At 42.8% G+C, this 15,000-nt stretch overlaps 1 protein-coding gene and 1 pseudogene across 1 annotated transcript in view; both read left to right on the forward strand.

Annotated features, from left to right (window-relative positions):
• Window positions 1-8,975, forward strand: part of LOC109465585 — a 213,552-nt pseudogene extending 204,577 nt beyond the window's left edge.
• Window positions 8,976-12,780: 3,805 nt separating this feature from the next.
• Window positions 12,781-15,000, forward strand: part of LOC109465577 (tyrosine kinase receptor Cad96Ca-like) — a 2,703-nt gene continuing 483 nt past the window's right edge. Inside the window, exons 1-5 of the mRNA XM_019762933.1 lie at window positions 12,781-12,786; window positions 13,137-13,250; window positions 14,092-14,203; window positions 14,474-14,570; window positions 14,796-14,895. Coding sequence (XP_019618492.1) covers window positions 12,781-12,786; window positions 13,137-13,250; window positions 14,092-14,203; window positions 14,474-14,570; window positions 14,796-14,895 — 429 coding nt within the window. The remainder of the gene's footprint in view (window positions 12,787-13,136; window positions 13,251-14,091; window positions 14,204-14,473; window positions 14,571-14,795; window positions 14,896-15,000) is intronic.

Raw genomic sequence — 15,000 nt, forward strand, 5'->3', positions numbered from 1 at the left:
GCATTCTCCCCCGGGAAATTTTGTATTTTGAACCTTCAATGACGCATTTTCCTGCACTTTGAAAGGCAAAATTAGGCGTAACGAAGAATTATTCGCTTAACGCTGAATTTAGGATGACAAATAACGTTTTACGTTGAATTAAAACGACCAATAACGCTTCACGAGGAATATACTGATAACGCTTAACGTTAAATTAGAGCGGGCCGGCAACGATTAACGGTAAATTAAAATAGCCCATAACGGTTAACGAAAAAGGGCATGCAGACCCTCTAATTACAATATTCATAACCGTTGCACATATACAAGTTTGGATTTTTTGTTGTTATTTGACTGGCCTGCCATACCCGCTCTCGCCTGCCCTAAATTTGCGGACGGGTGTGAATTACTCGTCGCGGGCATGTGAATTGCTCGTCGCGGGCATGTGAATGGGCCCTTTGAAAGATCCCCTTTCGCTTTTTTTCGTGACGAACGGGAGCAGGCTCCTATGTAGGATTCTTCCCCACCGCCGCGGGGCCTGCACAGGAGGCTAGGACAACAGCTGATACAACACGGGGGTGTCGCATAATGTTGGTACATTACTTCAGACCAAGGATTGTCCTTGCTTCAGACGATCACATGAAGTCACACCCAGCTGTCCCTGCAGCTGTCTACAACTACCAAGATGCCAATCAACGCCTGAATCAACTGAAGAGGCCCAAACTACTCTCCAAGCAGGGGTCAGGGTTTATTTGGGGTTATTTTTTAGCCTTTTTTTATCGGGGTTTCTTTTCGTTTTTTTTTTTTGTACCGGAATTTTTCATTCACCCAACCCAGTGATAAGGTTTATAACGCATTGATGCTTTCGACTGCCGACAGAGGTTGAAAGAAAAATTCCAGTCTAAAAACACACCAAAAATAACCAAAAACCCAAACCTCTGCTTGAAGAGTAACCCAAACTGTAGCAGAGCTCCTACACGGCTTGAAGACTTCTACTCTAATCTACAAAAAGCAGGAAATTTTCGCCAAAAGGGATGATCGTGGTCGCTATCCAGGAAGAAGAACTTCTGAAGAGAATAACCAGCCTGTGAAACCCAACCTCCGGGGGGGGGGGCTCCCTAGTCCGCGTGGCGGACTACTAGCCTCTACCAGGCTTGAGGAGGCGGCTGGAAAGAGTAGAAATCGGCCAAAATAGAGAGATAAGCATGTCAAGGGAGTTTGGCCGTTGAGAGAACAGTTCGCCGCCCCACAGTGGGGCGGTGAACTGTTGGCGAACTGCCGGCGAAAAACGAGATTCAGTCAGGCTAGTTAAAAAGGGCCTAGGTTTAAAAAGATAGTTAGAAAAACAAGACATTACCTTGCGAATATCAGCGATAACGACTTGACGAACCAAACCAAGCGTCTAACTCTTCTTGTTGTAAGGCAGAAAGTCTGTCGGTGCGTCCGCTCGGAACTTCGGCTTGCCTGACAAATGACGTACTGTACTGTGTGGTCTGAGGGAGGGTCAATTTCCATATACTGTGGCCAATCAGGGATCGCTTTACATACGTCTGAGGGAGGGTCAATTTCCATATGCTGTGGCCAATCAGGGATCGCCTTACATACACTCACATGAACAACATGTGATTAAATATTTTTGGACAGGACAAAAGGTTAGATGTTTAGTCTACGTTGCATTAGAAATTTGCAGACGATATCTTTTCCGACACAACATTTCAAAATTAAACACACGAAGCAAGGAGCTTTCCTTGAATACTCCTGAAGTTCTATATACGTTCTAATATACGTAATGCGACCGTGCGATTAGGAGAGTCTTCGGTAGAAGCATGGAGGTAGAAAAAAGGAAGGTAGAACGATAGAAGGCACGTCATTTTCTCTAATTCCAACAAAAATGACATTATATGGCATGCGCTTTATACTAGAGAAATAATTCAAAACAATAGTTGACCAGTTTGTCGATAGAACTTGTTGGAAATACTAGTATTACATCGAGGAAGGGGGACTGGGGGTGGTCTTACGTCATATCCGTGGTCGTTACTAGGCATTTTGGGAAGTGTGAAATTGGTGACTATTACAGGTTTCGCGCAGGCGTAGTACGTTCTGCCCATGTTGTTTTCGATAGCGTATGAAATGCGATCCCTGATTGGATATGGAAATTAGACCCTCCCTCAGACTACACAGTACAATACGTCATTCGTCAGGCAAGCTGAAGCTGTGAACGGACGTGTCTACAGACTTTCCGCCTTACAGCAAGAAGACCCTTGGTTTGGTTCGTCAAGCCGTTATCGCTGATATTCGCAAGGTAATGTCTTCTTTCTCTAAAGTCTCTTTTAGATGGATGTTACACCCTCAAGTTAAACCTAGTCCCTTTTTAAACTCCATGGTTCAAGCAATCGAAATCATTTCCATTGTTAGATGATGCAGTCTTTTTTAGCCCCAGAGAAAAGATAGAATTACTAACAACAGAATGATGTAGTCTGCCATATGTGTTTCACCAAGAAACTCCAATGAGAGTTTTTCGTAGCCTCCACCACGTCTTCCTTCAGTGGTACGGATCGTAGAATTCGGCAAAAAAGAGAGTAAAATTGGCCAAGGGAGTCCGGAGTTTCTTTCCCTGCGCGGCCAGTCAAACCTACAAGGCGGCCAAACTGCCTTATAGTCAGCATAGTTAGCCTGGTAGAGACTAGTTTTTCGTAGCCTCCACCACGTCTTCCTTCAGTGGTACGGATCTTAGAATTCGGCAAAAAAAGAAAAGAATTTGTCAAGAGAGTCAGTCTGCGGGAGGGTTAATTTTCCCCTCCGTAATCCACGGACAAATGAACTTTTGTTAGCCTGGTTACCAAACCTATTATAGCTCCGTAGTCCTGCACCCTCTCCGCAACTGTAATAGGTCTGGTAACCAGGCTATTTTTCGGTGCTAAACTCTACTGGTCGGTTATTCTCTCTATTGGCTACCTTTTCCTGTTTTTGAACCCACGTCGTTAGTCTGTTTGTTGTTTGTACATTTTTGGGGGGAAGGAGGAAGAAACCTAACAGATGTTGTCATTATCATGTAAATAGCACTGTTTGTTACCAAACCACCAGTAGCCTTCCTACGGTGGTACGGATCATAGAATCTGATGGGGTAGTGACAAAAAACGCCCATATATAAAAAGCTAACGATCATTCCCCCACAACCTCTGCTTGGAGAAGAGAGATCGGCCAAATAGAGAGGTAGCATGCCAGGGGAGTTGGTCTGCTGGAGAGACCAGTTGCCGCTCCCGAGAGCCTGGTAGAGGCTATACTACGTCAAACCCGCGTCGTTAGTTTGAAAGAAACTAGTGATTTTAAGCGCTTTGTCGAGCCTGCATTTTTTTGGGACGGAGGAAGAAACCTAACAGATGTTGTCATTATCATGTAAATAGCACTGTTTGCTACCAAACCAGTAGAGTGCTATACATCTCAGAGGCAGACAATTTGCACAAATGATTTGTTTAAAGAGCTAGAATGAATGGTCACTTTTAGCATCATGAATAAGACTTTTTAATGGGGGTGACAGAATTAAATTTAACGTTAAGTTTTTCTGTTGGCACCTACAATTCATGATCACGTAGTTAGTTATTCAGGTCCAAATACGTGTTTTTTTTGTCATATTTATCAGTATTTTCGGGTAATGTAGCAAGATTGTTCGACACCCCCGCGATGTATGTGGAGTGGTATCGTCTATCAACTTTAGGAGGGGTCGCCTGTATTGTGATATCAACCGTTTTGCAAGTCATGTAGCATTACTGGTATCATATTGAAAAGTTTATTGCAAATTCTTGCCCAGGGGCTAATTGCAAATTACAAAACATAAAAGAACAATGGAATAGAGAATAAAATATCTAAAGTCTACATGATAACGTTAGCTGTCTAGAACTATGACCATGTCTAAAACTATGTCTGAAGGGTTTGACTTCTCTTCTGTAAACCATGACGTATGACCATGTCCCACCTTTTCCAAAATTTGTGGGTTTTTGGAAGTTAAAAGAAGAACAGTTTCTTTTGTTGGTCTGTAAGTTTAGAGAAATTAGGATAAATTGTAGAAGTTTGAATAGTCAATTCATTTCGAGCGTTGTTATGGAATGAACAGTTTGAAATAAAATGTATTTCGTCTTCCACAGCCTTTGCACTACAATATTTACAAATTCTTTCACATACAGGTAGTCTTCTATATCGGCCTCTCTCTATTTACAGAGGATGGGCGCTAACTCTAATTTTACTAATGGCTGGGCGTAGTTCGAAATCTGCGATATCGAGATATCGTTCTATGTTGTACATGGTTTTACATTTTGCATAAAATCTTAACTTACCACTATCAGTTCTCAAAGTATGAAAAAAAATGTTTGTATATGCATATCTGTAAGTCTCCTTCTCAGCATTTTCCCAACATGTTCAGGGTCACAATGTGAGTTATCGGAATGCCATAAAAAGGAATATCCATTGTGATCTAATATATCTTTAACACGTTGCAATAAAGTCCGTCTACGGGTATTTGTACCAGTCGTAACCAGAATTTAACTATATATATACAAATATCTATATCTAAAGGAAATCTACCTAGTAGTTCTGCTCTACATGCGACATTGCTACTATTTCTAAAAACATCGAGAATATTTTACAGACCTGGTTGTGTACATTTTCGATAGGTGAGGTATCATGTTGTTGTTCAGTCCCCCATATTTGACATCCATACAGTAAGATTGGTTTTACACATGTGTCAGATATCTTTAGGAGGCTACGTGGTGATACTGATGAACGGATGATAGATTTGAAACTATAAATGGCTTTAAGTGCCTTCAGTGACAGCTGCGTTTTAGTTAGGGTGAAGCTACCTGATGATGGGAGAGTTAGGCCCAGATAACAGTAGGAGGGAACGCTGTCTATTGTGTTGTTTTCAAAGTAGAACTTTTGCTTTGGAAAGGAACGACCTGCTTTGTTAAAAATAACAACTTTAGTTTTTTTCAAATTTACTTGGAGCTTCCATTTATCACAAAAGCTACTCAATCTATTTAGGCCGATTGCAGACCTTTGTCTGATTCTGAAAGTATTACAACATCATCAGCATACAATAAACAAGAGACATTTAGATTATATAAAGTAGGTGGCATACACTCTGAATTGTCTAATTCTTTCACTAAATCATTAATAAATGAATTAAAAAGGGTGGGGCTCAAGTTACAGCCCTGACGGACACCCTTATCAGTCACAAATGTAAGGTCAGATTTTGTTTTTCCACAGGTTTCTGGTTTACTATACAAGTATTTGATTAATTTATAGAAATTCCCCCCTATTCCCGAATTTAGTAATTTGAAACGAAGACCTTCTCTCCAGACTGTGTCAAATGCTTTTCTAAAATCTATGAAACATGTATAAAGGCGTTTATTGTTATGAAAATATTTCGTAATTAGAGAGTCTAAGACAAAGAGATTGTCATTTGTACTGAATAGCCTGACTAAATCTGTGCTCCTAGCGGCCGGCCCGGTATTACATCAGCCGCCCCCTAGCTGGATGGTGTAATACCGGGCCGGCCGCTAGGAGCGCAGATTTAGTCAGGCTACTGGTATCATTGCTATCATGAAAGTTCATCTGTGTTGGTACATGGTAGTTACATGTTTAGAGTTAAAACTTTAGATCCAACACAAAAACTTCTCTCACCTAGAGCTTTCGACCAGTCACTCTGGTCTTCCTCAGTAGACTGACCCAGCGAGGCTTGTCACGTGGCTTCTTTGAGGTGTGACGTCAACACTGGGTCAAAGGTATAATCTGGTAGACGAGGTCAGCCCCCGTCGCGGTTCAGTGCAGGATGATGGGCCCTGATGTATATAGCCTCCTTCACCCCTCTCAGGACATTGTGTACCAGATACCTTTGACCCAGTGTTGACGTCACACTTCAAAGAAGCCACGTGACAAGCTTCACTGGGTCAGTCTACTGAGGAAGACCAGAGTGACTGGTCCAAAGCTCTAGGTGAGAGAATTTTTTTGTGTTGGATCTAAAGTTTTAACTCTAAACAGGTATCTTTGCTATGCGTTATGTATTTTATATATTTCCTGGAGGTTTGGAATCTCAGGTTTCTTGTTTTGATTCTTGTATGAAAACTCGCATGGATGATTGGTCCTTCCCGCTTGCAACAGTTATATATGTAACCAAATCGTTTTAGTGACTTTTTCATTATTTCTTCAGGACAAACACTACATCACCATGGCAACAAGAGCGTTGACGTTAGCTTCACCGCGTACTCACACAGGGGAGAAACCCTACAGGTGTGAGGAGTGCAGCAAGCAGTTTAGCAAGCTAGGTCATCTGAAGGAACACATGCGGACTCACACTGGTGAGAAACCCTACAAGTGTGAGGAGTGTGGCAAGCAGTTTAGTCACCTGGGTAGTCTGAAGACACACATACGAACTCACACTGGTGAGAAACCCTACAGCTGTGAGGAGTGTGGCAAGCAGTTCACTCAGTTGGGTCATCTAAAGAAACACATGCGGACTCACACAGGTGAGAAACCGTACAGTTGTGAGGAGTGCAGCAAACAGTTTAGTCATCTGGGTAATCTGAAGGAACACATGCGGACTCACACTGGTGAGAAACCGTACAGATGTGAGGAGTGCAGTAAACAGTTTAGTGAGCTGGGTATCTGAAGGAACACATGCGGACTCATACTGGTGAGAAACCCTACAAGTGTGAGGGGTGTGGCAAGCAGTTCACTCAGCTGGGTATCTGGAGGAACACATGCGGACTCACACTGGAGCGAAACCCTACAAGTGTGAGGAGTGTGGCAATCAGTTCAGGCATATGGGTCATCTGACCAAACACATGCGGACTCACACTGGTGAGAAACCCTACAGGTGTGAGGAGTGCAGCAAACAGTTCAGTCAGTTTGGTAATCTGAAGAACCACATGCGGACTCACACTGGTGAGAAACCGTACAAGTGTGAGGAGTGCATCAAGCAGTTCGGTCAGCTGGGTAGTCTTCAGATACACAGACGGACTCACACTGGTGAGAAACCCTACAGGTGTGAGGAGTGTAGTAAGCAGTTCAGTTTGTTGAGTTCTCTGAAGACACACATGCGGACTCACACAGGTGAGAAACCGTACAGTTGTGAGGAGTGCAGCAAACAGTTTAGTCATCTGGGTAATCTGAAGGAACACATGCGGACTCACACTGGTGAGAAACCGTACAGATGTGAGGAGTGCAGTAAACAGTTTAGTGAGCTGGGTAGTCTGAAGGAACACATGCGGACTCATACTGGTGAGAAACCCTACAAGTGTGAGGGGTGTGGCAAGCAGTTCACTCAGCTGGGTAGTCTGCAGATACACAGACTGACTCACACAGGTGAGAAACCCTACAGGTGTGAGGAGTGTAGCAAGCAGTTCAGTGTGTTGAGTTCTCTGAAGACACACATGCGGACTCACACTGGTGAAAAACCGTACAGATGTGAGGAGTGCAGCAAACAGTTTAGTATGCTGGGTCATCTGAATACTCACATGCGGACTCACACTGGTGAGAAACCCTACAGGTGTGAGGAGTGTAGTAAACAGTTCAGTTTGTTGTGTTCTCTGAAGAACCACATGCGGACTCACACAGGGGAGAAACCCTACAAGTGTAAGGAGTGCAGCAAACAGTTCACTCAGCTGGGTAATCTGACGAAACACATGCTAACTCACATTGGTGAAAAACCCTACAGGTGTGAGGAGTGCAGCAAGCAGTTCAGTCAGCTGGGTAATCTGAAGAAACACATACGTACTCACAATGGTGAAAAACCTTACAGGTGTGAGGAGTGCAGCAAACAGTTTAGTCAGCTGGGTCATCTGAAAAAACACATACGTACTCACAATGGTGAAAAACCTTACAGGTGTGAGGAGTGCAGCAAACAGTTTAGTCAGCTGGGTCATCTGAAGAAACACATACGTACTCACACTGGTGAGAAACCCTACAGGTGTGAGGAGTGCGGAAAGCAGTTCAGTCAGCCGAGTAATCTGAAAATACACATGCGGACTCATACTGGAGAGAAACCCTACAGGTGTGAGGAGTGCAGCAAAAAGTTTAGTGAGTCGGGTTCTCTGAAGAAACACATGCGTACTCACACTGGTGAGAAACCCTACAGGTGTGAGGAGTGCAGCAAACAGTTTAGTAAGTCGGATACTCTGAAAAGGCACATGAAGACTCATACTAGAGAAAATCTACAATTGTGAGGAGTGTAGCAAACAGTTTAGTCAGCTGAGTCAAATGAAGGAGCACATGCGTACTCACACTGATGAGAAACCCTACAGGTGTGAGGAGTGCAGCAAGCAGTTCAGTCAGCTTGGTAATCTGAGGGAACACATGCGGACTCACACTGGTGAGAAGCCTTACAAGTGTGAGGAGTGCAGCAAACAGTTTAGTAAGTCGGATACTCTGAAAAGGCACATGAAGACTCATACTAGAGAAAATCTACAATTGTAAGGAGTGCAGCAAACAGTTAAGTCAGCTGAGTCAAATGAAGGAGCACATGCGTACTCACACGGGTGAGAAACCCTACAGGTGTGAGGAGTGCAGCAAACAGTTTAGTCAGCTGGGTTCTCTGAAGAGACATATGCAAACCCACCCTTGTGCTGCGAACAGTTCAGTAACCAAACGACATTGACATCTATGTGGAAAGTCGGCATTAAGATATATCCAGTTGAAGTGACGCCCTTGAATACGACGTCACTATGCGCGCGGTCCACTGTTTGATAATATCACGTAGAGACTTACACGACTTCAGTGAAAATGTTTGACTCAGGATAATTAAGAGAAGTAGTGAACCGTTTGACAGTATGAAAGGTGACATCTCTTGTCATTCTAACCACTTGGACTTATCTATGTAAGTTAATAAATAAATAACCAACTTTTGTCATTAGCTTTTGTAAAACTGACCTAGTACAAATGCGTTGACCTTTCCTAAATTGTCCATGTTTTGTGCAATTTCTTATTACGTATTTGTTTAGATGTATTATGTTTAAAGTGTTGAATAAAAAGTTTGAAAATTTTAACTACTGGCATCTCGACTATTCTCTATATATAAGGCCACATTAAATCTTATGGATGACATCCGCGCGCGCATTGATTTTCGCCTGTTCTACAAAAACTCCTTCGAGGCTCTGGCCTTCGTGCCAACCTCCGTAGTCCATAGTAACTAGCGCTAGCGGCAGTAGGCGGTCCGCGGTGCAATTTTCCGTCTCGTAAACGGTCGATGCCATTTTTAACCTTTGTTGAATGGTCGATGCCACATCCGAGCGTACCATAATTTTTTTGAGGTCCAAAAACGAATAAGAGGTAATATATACTATACAAAACAATACGCCAAAAAGCAGTTGCTCAAGCAACTGGATATATGATTTTGAAAACGTCAGACGTTTCAGCTATTCTCCACTAGCTTTCGCCAGTGACTATTTCAGTCCTCCTTAGAGACAGGCATTGTGCCTCAAGATTGGCGTACAGCAAATATCACCCCTGTTTTCAAGAAAGGGGAGCGATACCGCCCCGAAAACTATAGACCGATTTCACTCACAAGTATCCCATGCAAGATCATGGAACACATTGTAACCAGTACAATTATGTCATTCGCAGAAGGGAATAATATCATCTGTGAGAATCAGCACGGATTTAGTCGCGGCCGCCATTCGTGCGAAAGTCAACTTCTCGGTCTGGTGGACGACCTGTCAAATGACCTTGAACAGGGAAAGCAGACGGACGCCCTGATCACGGACTTTAGTAAAGCTTTCGACAAAGTCTGTCATTCCTTGCTTATCCATAGACTCAAGCATTATGGCATCACAGGACCACTGAACACATGGATCCAGAACATCCTGGCTGACCGTACGCAGGCAGTTGTAGTGGAGGGCTCGACCTCAAACCCTGTTCCTGTGGAGTCGGGTGTTCCGCAAGGACCAGTTCTTGGTCCGAGTCTCTTCCTTCTCTACATCAACGACTTATATTACTTACTAATTTGTCCTCCATTGCTCGACTCTTTGCCGATGATACATTGGCCCATAATACCATCTGTTCAGCCAGTGACCAGGAACTCCTGCAGGTAGACCGTGAGACCGCCTTGCAAAGTGGGAGCAGACCTGGTTAATGGAGTTTCATCCTGGGAAATGTCAGTCTCTGCACATAACTAGGAAGAGAGCCCCTCTAACCACTGAGTACCATTTTCATGGTCACATACTTAGCGCCGTTAGGAGGCCAAGTATTTAGGTGTTACTATCACCAACAATCTCACATGGAGCACTTACATTGGGAACATTGTGAACAAGGCCAGCAAAAGCCTCGGATTGAGTGAGGTTTGAAGTTAGTGGCTATGTTGAAGTTTTGGAAGATCCGTCGGAGTTTCTCAGATACTCCTTGGACATACGGAATAGTGATGTTGACCTTGTTTTTGTTGGTCAATTGTTTGCACTTCTGGGTTTTGTTAGACTGATCCGAAGGTTTGAGCGCGTTGTTGAAAGTCCAGTTTTGGTAGCCACACTTATCCAACACTTACATGTAAGCTCCTGTTCTGTATAACAGTAAGCTCCTGTTCTGTATTACAGGAGCTTTCTGACTAATTTGCATTATCTTATCTTGACTTGTCTGACTTTTGTTCCTTTTCGACTTTCAAAAATTTGTCTTTATTTGCATATCAATCAATAATTTATGCTTATAAACCTGCATTTCCCCTCTGGTCTCTCAGTCACTGACGAAAGCTAGTGGATACTAGCTGAAACGTCTGACGTTTTCAAAATCATATCCAGTTGCTTGAGTAACTGCTTTTTGGCGTATCGTATTACCTGGATGTCTAACCTTCATCGACGTTAAGTTGATAATATATAATCCACCTCATGTTAAAGATATCAGTGTTTTTCCAAAGAAGCTAATCTTGTGACATGTGCCCCTGTCTATCAAACCTGGCATGCCCGGCCAATTAGTCACCCTAGGGGGCAAACACTGTTGTTGTTGTTGTTGTCCTGAGCAAACTATACGTAAGAAATGTGAAATTATGCCACAAATGTGTTGAAAAGTGATAGTAAATGGTGATAACACTGAAATTTAGTATAATGAGAATATTTCAAATTTTTGCGTAAAACGACAATGCAGCTTTAGAAAATTTGAAAGTCATGTTACTTTTTCAGCTGTTTGTAATGTATGTTTGTTTGTTGTATGCTGACTTGCTGGATGGCTGGTTTCTTGTCAAGTTGGTTGTCGGTGTAGAAAGATAAAGGTTTACTGAGTTAACGTTGACCCGGGCAAGAACCACAGACTCCACTATTTTCACCCACACCGCCATCTAATAACGGGAGGGGTCCTTATTCTGACCTATGTTCCAAGCATACGCACATACCTTTGGTAATACAGTAGTTTATCTGACCAAAAAACCCGCGCAACATGAGCTATAATATTGACAGATAAAGATCACAACGATTAAAGCTACACAGATGTGTATTTCACTTCAGTGTAGCGCCTTGCTAGCCTGGGTGCCATCCCCAGTAGTATATTCGCCAGCTCTATAACTCCAGTTATAGAGCTGGCGAATATACTACTGGGGATGGCACCCAGGCTAGCGCCTTGCAGCCAAGAGTAGGTTTCCAGCCAGCTTCCGACAGAATTTTGGTTATTGTCCGTCGACTGTATAATCTGGGTAGAAAATGTAGTTAAACGTAAATTTTGGATACGAAAAATGTAGTTTTTCTTGCAGTTTTTTCAACGGACCTGCTTGGAAAAAACAAAGTTTCCCAGGCTAACGACTTATATGCTGAAATAGCTTACTACTTCCTGTTTCTGAAAAACAGAAAAAAAATAGGTTGTTGCGATAAGTTTTTCGCAAAATCCCGTGACGCGAACCCCTTGAAATTCCACATAGAACGCAGCTATTTGGGTAATCAGGCGACAAACCGCATCACCCTTGCTCGCGGACTGATACCAAAAACGCTTCGCCGGCCGTCCAATTTCACCGCGCCGAAAAACACTACAATCCCAAGGTTTTTTGATCAATTCAAAACCTAGTTGAAAATCTACAGCGATCACCGAGCTATGGGGAGCCAAACCTAGCGTGACAACCTCGCAGATCCGGCGATTTATTGCGCACTTACTTAGACTCTGGTCAGATTTAAACTCCGACCCGGAACCTACAGAATTGCCATCATTCACCACGAAATCATAATTTTCGCAATAATTATGCAAATTAGGTCACCATTTGCATAATTTGTACCTGTTGACGTTCTATCTGCCATAGATTATATATATTACATGTATGAAAGTAGTATAATGTAAAACACTGTAATTATAGAATTTCCTCATTTATTATGAAAATTAGGTTCTCATTTGCATAATTTGCATTTAATCGTGTACATCTCTCTCTCAGCTACCTACCTGCCAAAAATGATGAAAATATGTTGTTCCTATCTGGACTTATTGGCTTTTAAAGATTTCGCCCGAAAGTCCCCTGCAGTTCCAGAACAAGCTGGTAGGGGGTTCAAACCCACACCACTTATTTCTGACAGGAAAAGCTATCTGTCACCAAAAATTCAAGACCATAGCATGTTCAGGACAAAAGATACAAAAACCGGAAGTTCTGCTGCAGTACCAAGGTCATCCACCAGGAGGCCCATATTTAATCTTGACCTTCGTCTTCCTAAGACTTACCAATATACCAAATATCATCACAATCCATAAAGGCGTTCTGAAGTTATGATGACCACAAAGTTGCGGAAACACACAGACATACAGGCACACAGGCACACAGACACACAGACAGACACGCCAAAAACAATACCTCCATTTTTCATGGAGGTAATTACTTTTGCTGGTGTCTTATGCTGGGCGGCATGTAGTCGAAAGACACAATTATAAATTTTCATTAATTGATTAGATGATTGATTGATTGATTGATTAATTATGTAATTCATAATTTTCTTACATCAGAGCCCGTCACCTTTTCTTGATGGCGAGCCGTATGAAAACGGGTGTTTCTCTAAATTCAGTGGGTAATATTGTCAACAAAGACAATAAAGACTAGAAGGTCGTAATTTGCTTTTTCCAAGTAATCATTTTGGGGGTGGATCAAAAATTAAAGACGCTTACAATATAGATATCATTTCATTCTAAGCCATATCACTTGTTTTGATTTTACATGTTTTTAGATTCTCCACCGTGACCTGGCGACCCGGAACGTGCTTGTGTCCGCAGACCGGACCTGTAAGGTGTCAGACTTCGGCTTCTCACGGGAGGGGGATGAGTACGAGAGGACCACCAAGGTTTCTATTGTAGTTCTCACTCTCCTATATCTATTCATTCTTGTAAACCCTCGAGTCTCAGTAACACCCAAAAGTATCTCGACGATTTAATGTTGACTACTGTAGATAACTTCAGCACATTCACAGCGCCTGCAATTACAAGATGGTGTTTAATCGTATGACAGTGAAACTACAACCATAGGATGGTCAAGAAGGCGCTGAGTTAAGTTGTTCTGTACTTTGTCTGTATCTGTATAGCCGGTATAACCGCCCTTCAGCATAACACACCAGCTTCTGTATCTGTATAGCCGGTATAACCGCCCTTCAGCATAACACATCAGCTTCTGTATCTGTATAGCCGGTATAACCGCCCTTCAGCATAACACATCAGCTTCTGTATCGGTATAGCTAGTATAACCGCCCTTCAGCATAACACATCAGCTTCTGTATCGGTATAGCCGGTATAACCGCCCTTCAGCATAACACATCAGCTTCTGTATCGGTATAGCCGGTATAACCGCCCTTCAGCATAACACACCAGCTTCTGTATAGCCGGTATAACCGCCCTTCAGCATAACACATCAGCTTCTGTATCTGTATAGCTAGTATAACCGCCCTTCAGCATAACACATCAGCTTCTGTATCGGTATAGCCGGCATAACCCCCCTTCGGCGTTTCGCAGGCAGGCGGCGCGGCGGCAGCTAGTTATATCAAACTGAACGACTTTTCACACTCAATCTTTGCACGTTTAATTGCAGAAATTGGTTAAAGCTTTCTACTGATGATAGCAACGAGTTACACTCTAGGATGGGCATCTCGTATTTGATGCAGTATCCATTTTTTATTGTTTGTCCTACCCCAGACCCGTCTGCCTATCCGCTGGATGGCTCCCGAGTCGCTGTTCCACCGGAAGTACACCACCAAGACGGACGTCTGGGCCTTCGGAGTCCTGCTCTGGGAAATCGTCACTCTCGGTGGGTTGATACGGTTTCATCATCAATAATTGTAATGACATTCATATAAAACCAAGTATACTCTCACAGGCTTTACATCCATAAAGTGATAGATCACCAATTGCGACTATTCTTAAAATTGCAACAATAAAAAACATAAAAACTACTTTCATTTGTTTGAACAATATTAGCAACTATGCCTTGTAAATTAGGTATACGTATTACTAAGGAAAGGTGAAACAAAGAAGGCACGCTGCACTTATCATTATATGTCTTATGTTTTTCCTCCAGGTGCGACTCCGTACCCCGGCATGTCCAAACGCGAAGTTATGGACGGGGTTCAGCAGGGATACAGAATGGACAAACCAAAGCACTGCGATCAGAAACTGTGAGTCGTACTGCTTCTGCTTTACCATTAATATCAACTGTTGTTCAGTCTACTTGATTATACGGTCATTCAAGAAACTGGGCTTAGCAAAAAGAGAGCTCGAGGTTAGCAATGCGTTAATTCAATTGTATCTTTCGATGGGTACGTTCACGTTTTATACAAAAAAGTGTTTTCTTGAAGCTTAAGGAGCCAGACTATTTGTTATCAATGAACACTATTCTACAGCTACACCCTGATGCTGAGCTGCTGGAATGCCGACCCCGCCCAGAGGCCAGAGTTCCGCAGGATTCAGCGAACCCTGGATACACTCATGGAGACCGAACATGTGAGCGGATGGAAATTTGCAATTTCATTTGAAAGAGAGAACTAAGATGTGTCCAGCTTTTGGCAAATTGTAGAAGCCATCCGTGTATGCTGTAGACTGCACCTT

The sequence above is a fragment of the Branchiostoma belcheri genome, unplaced genomic scaffold (assembly GCF_001625305.1).
Source record: "Branchiostoma belcheri isolate BF01 breed outbred unplaced genomic scaffold, Haploidv18h27 scaffold153, whole genome shotgun sequence".
Classification (NCBI taxonomy): Eukaryota; Metazoa; Chordata; class Leptocardii; order Amphioxiformes; family Branchiostomatidae; genus Branchiostoma; species Branchiostoma belcheri.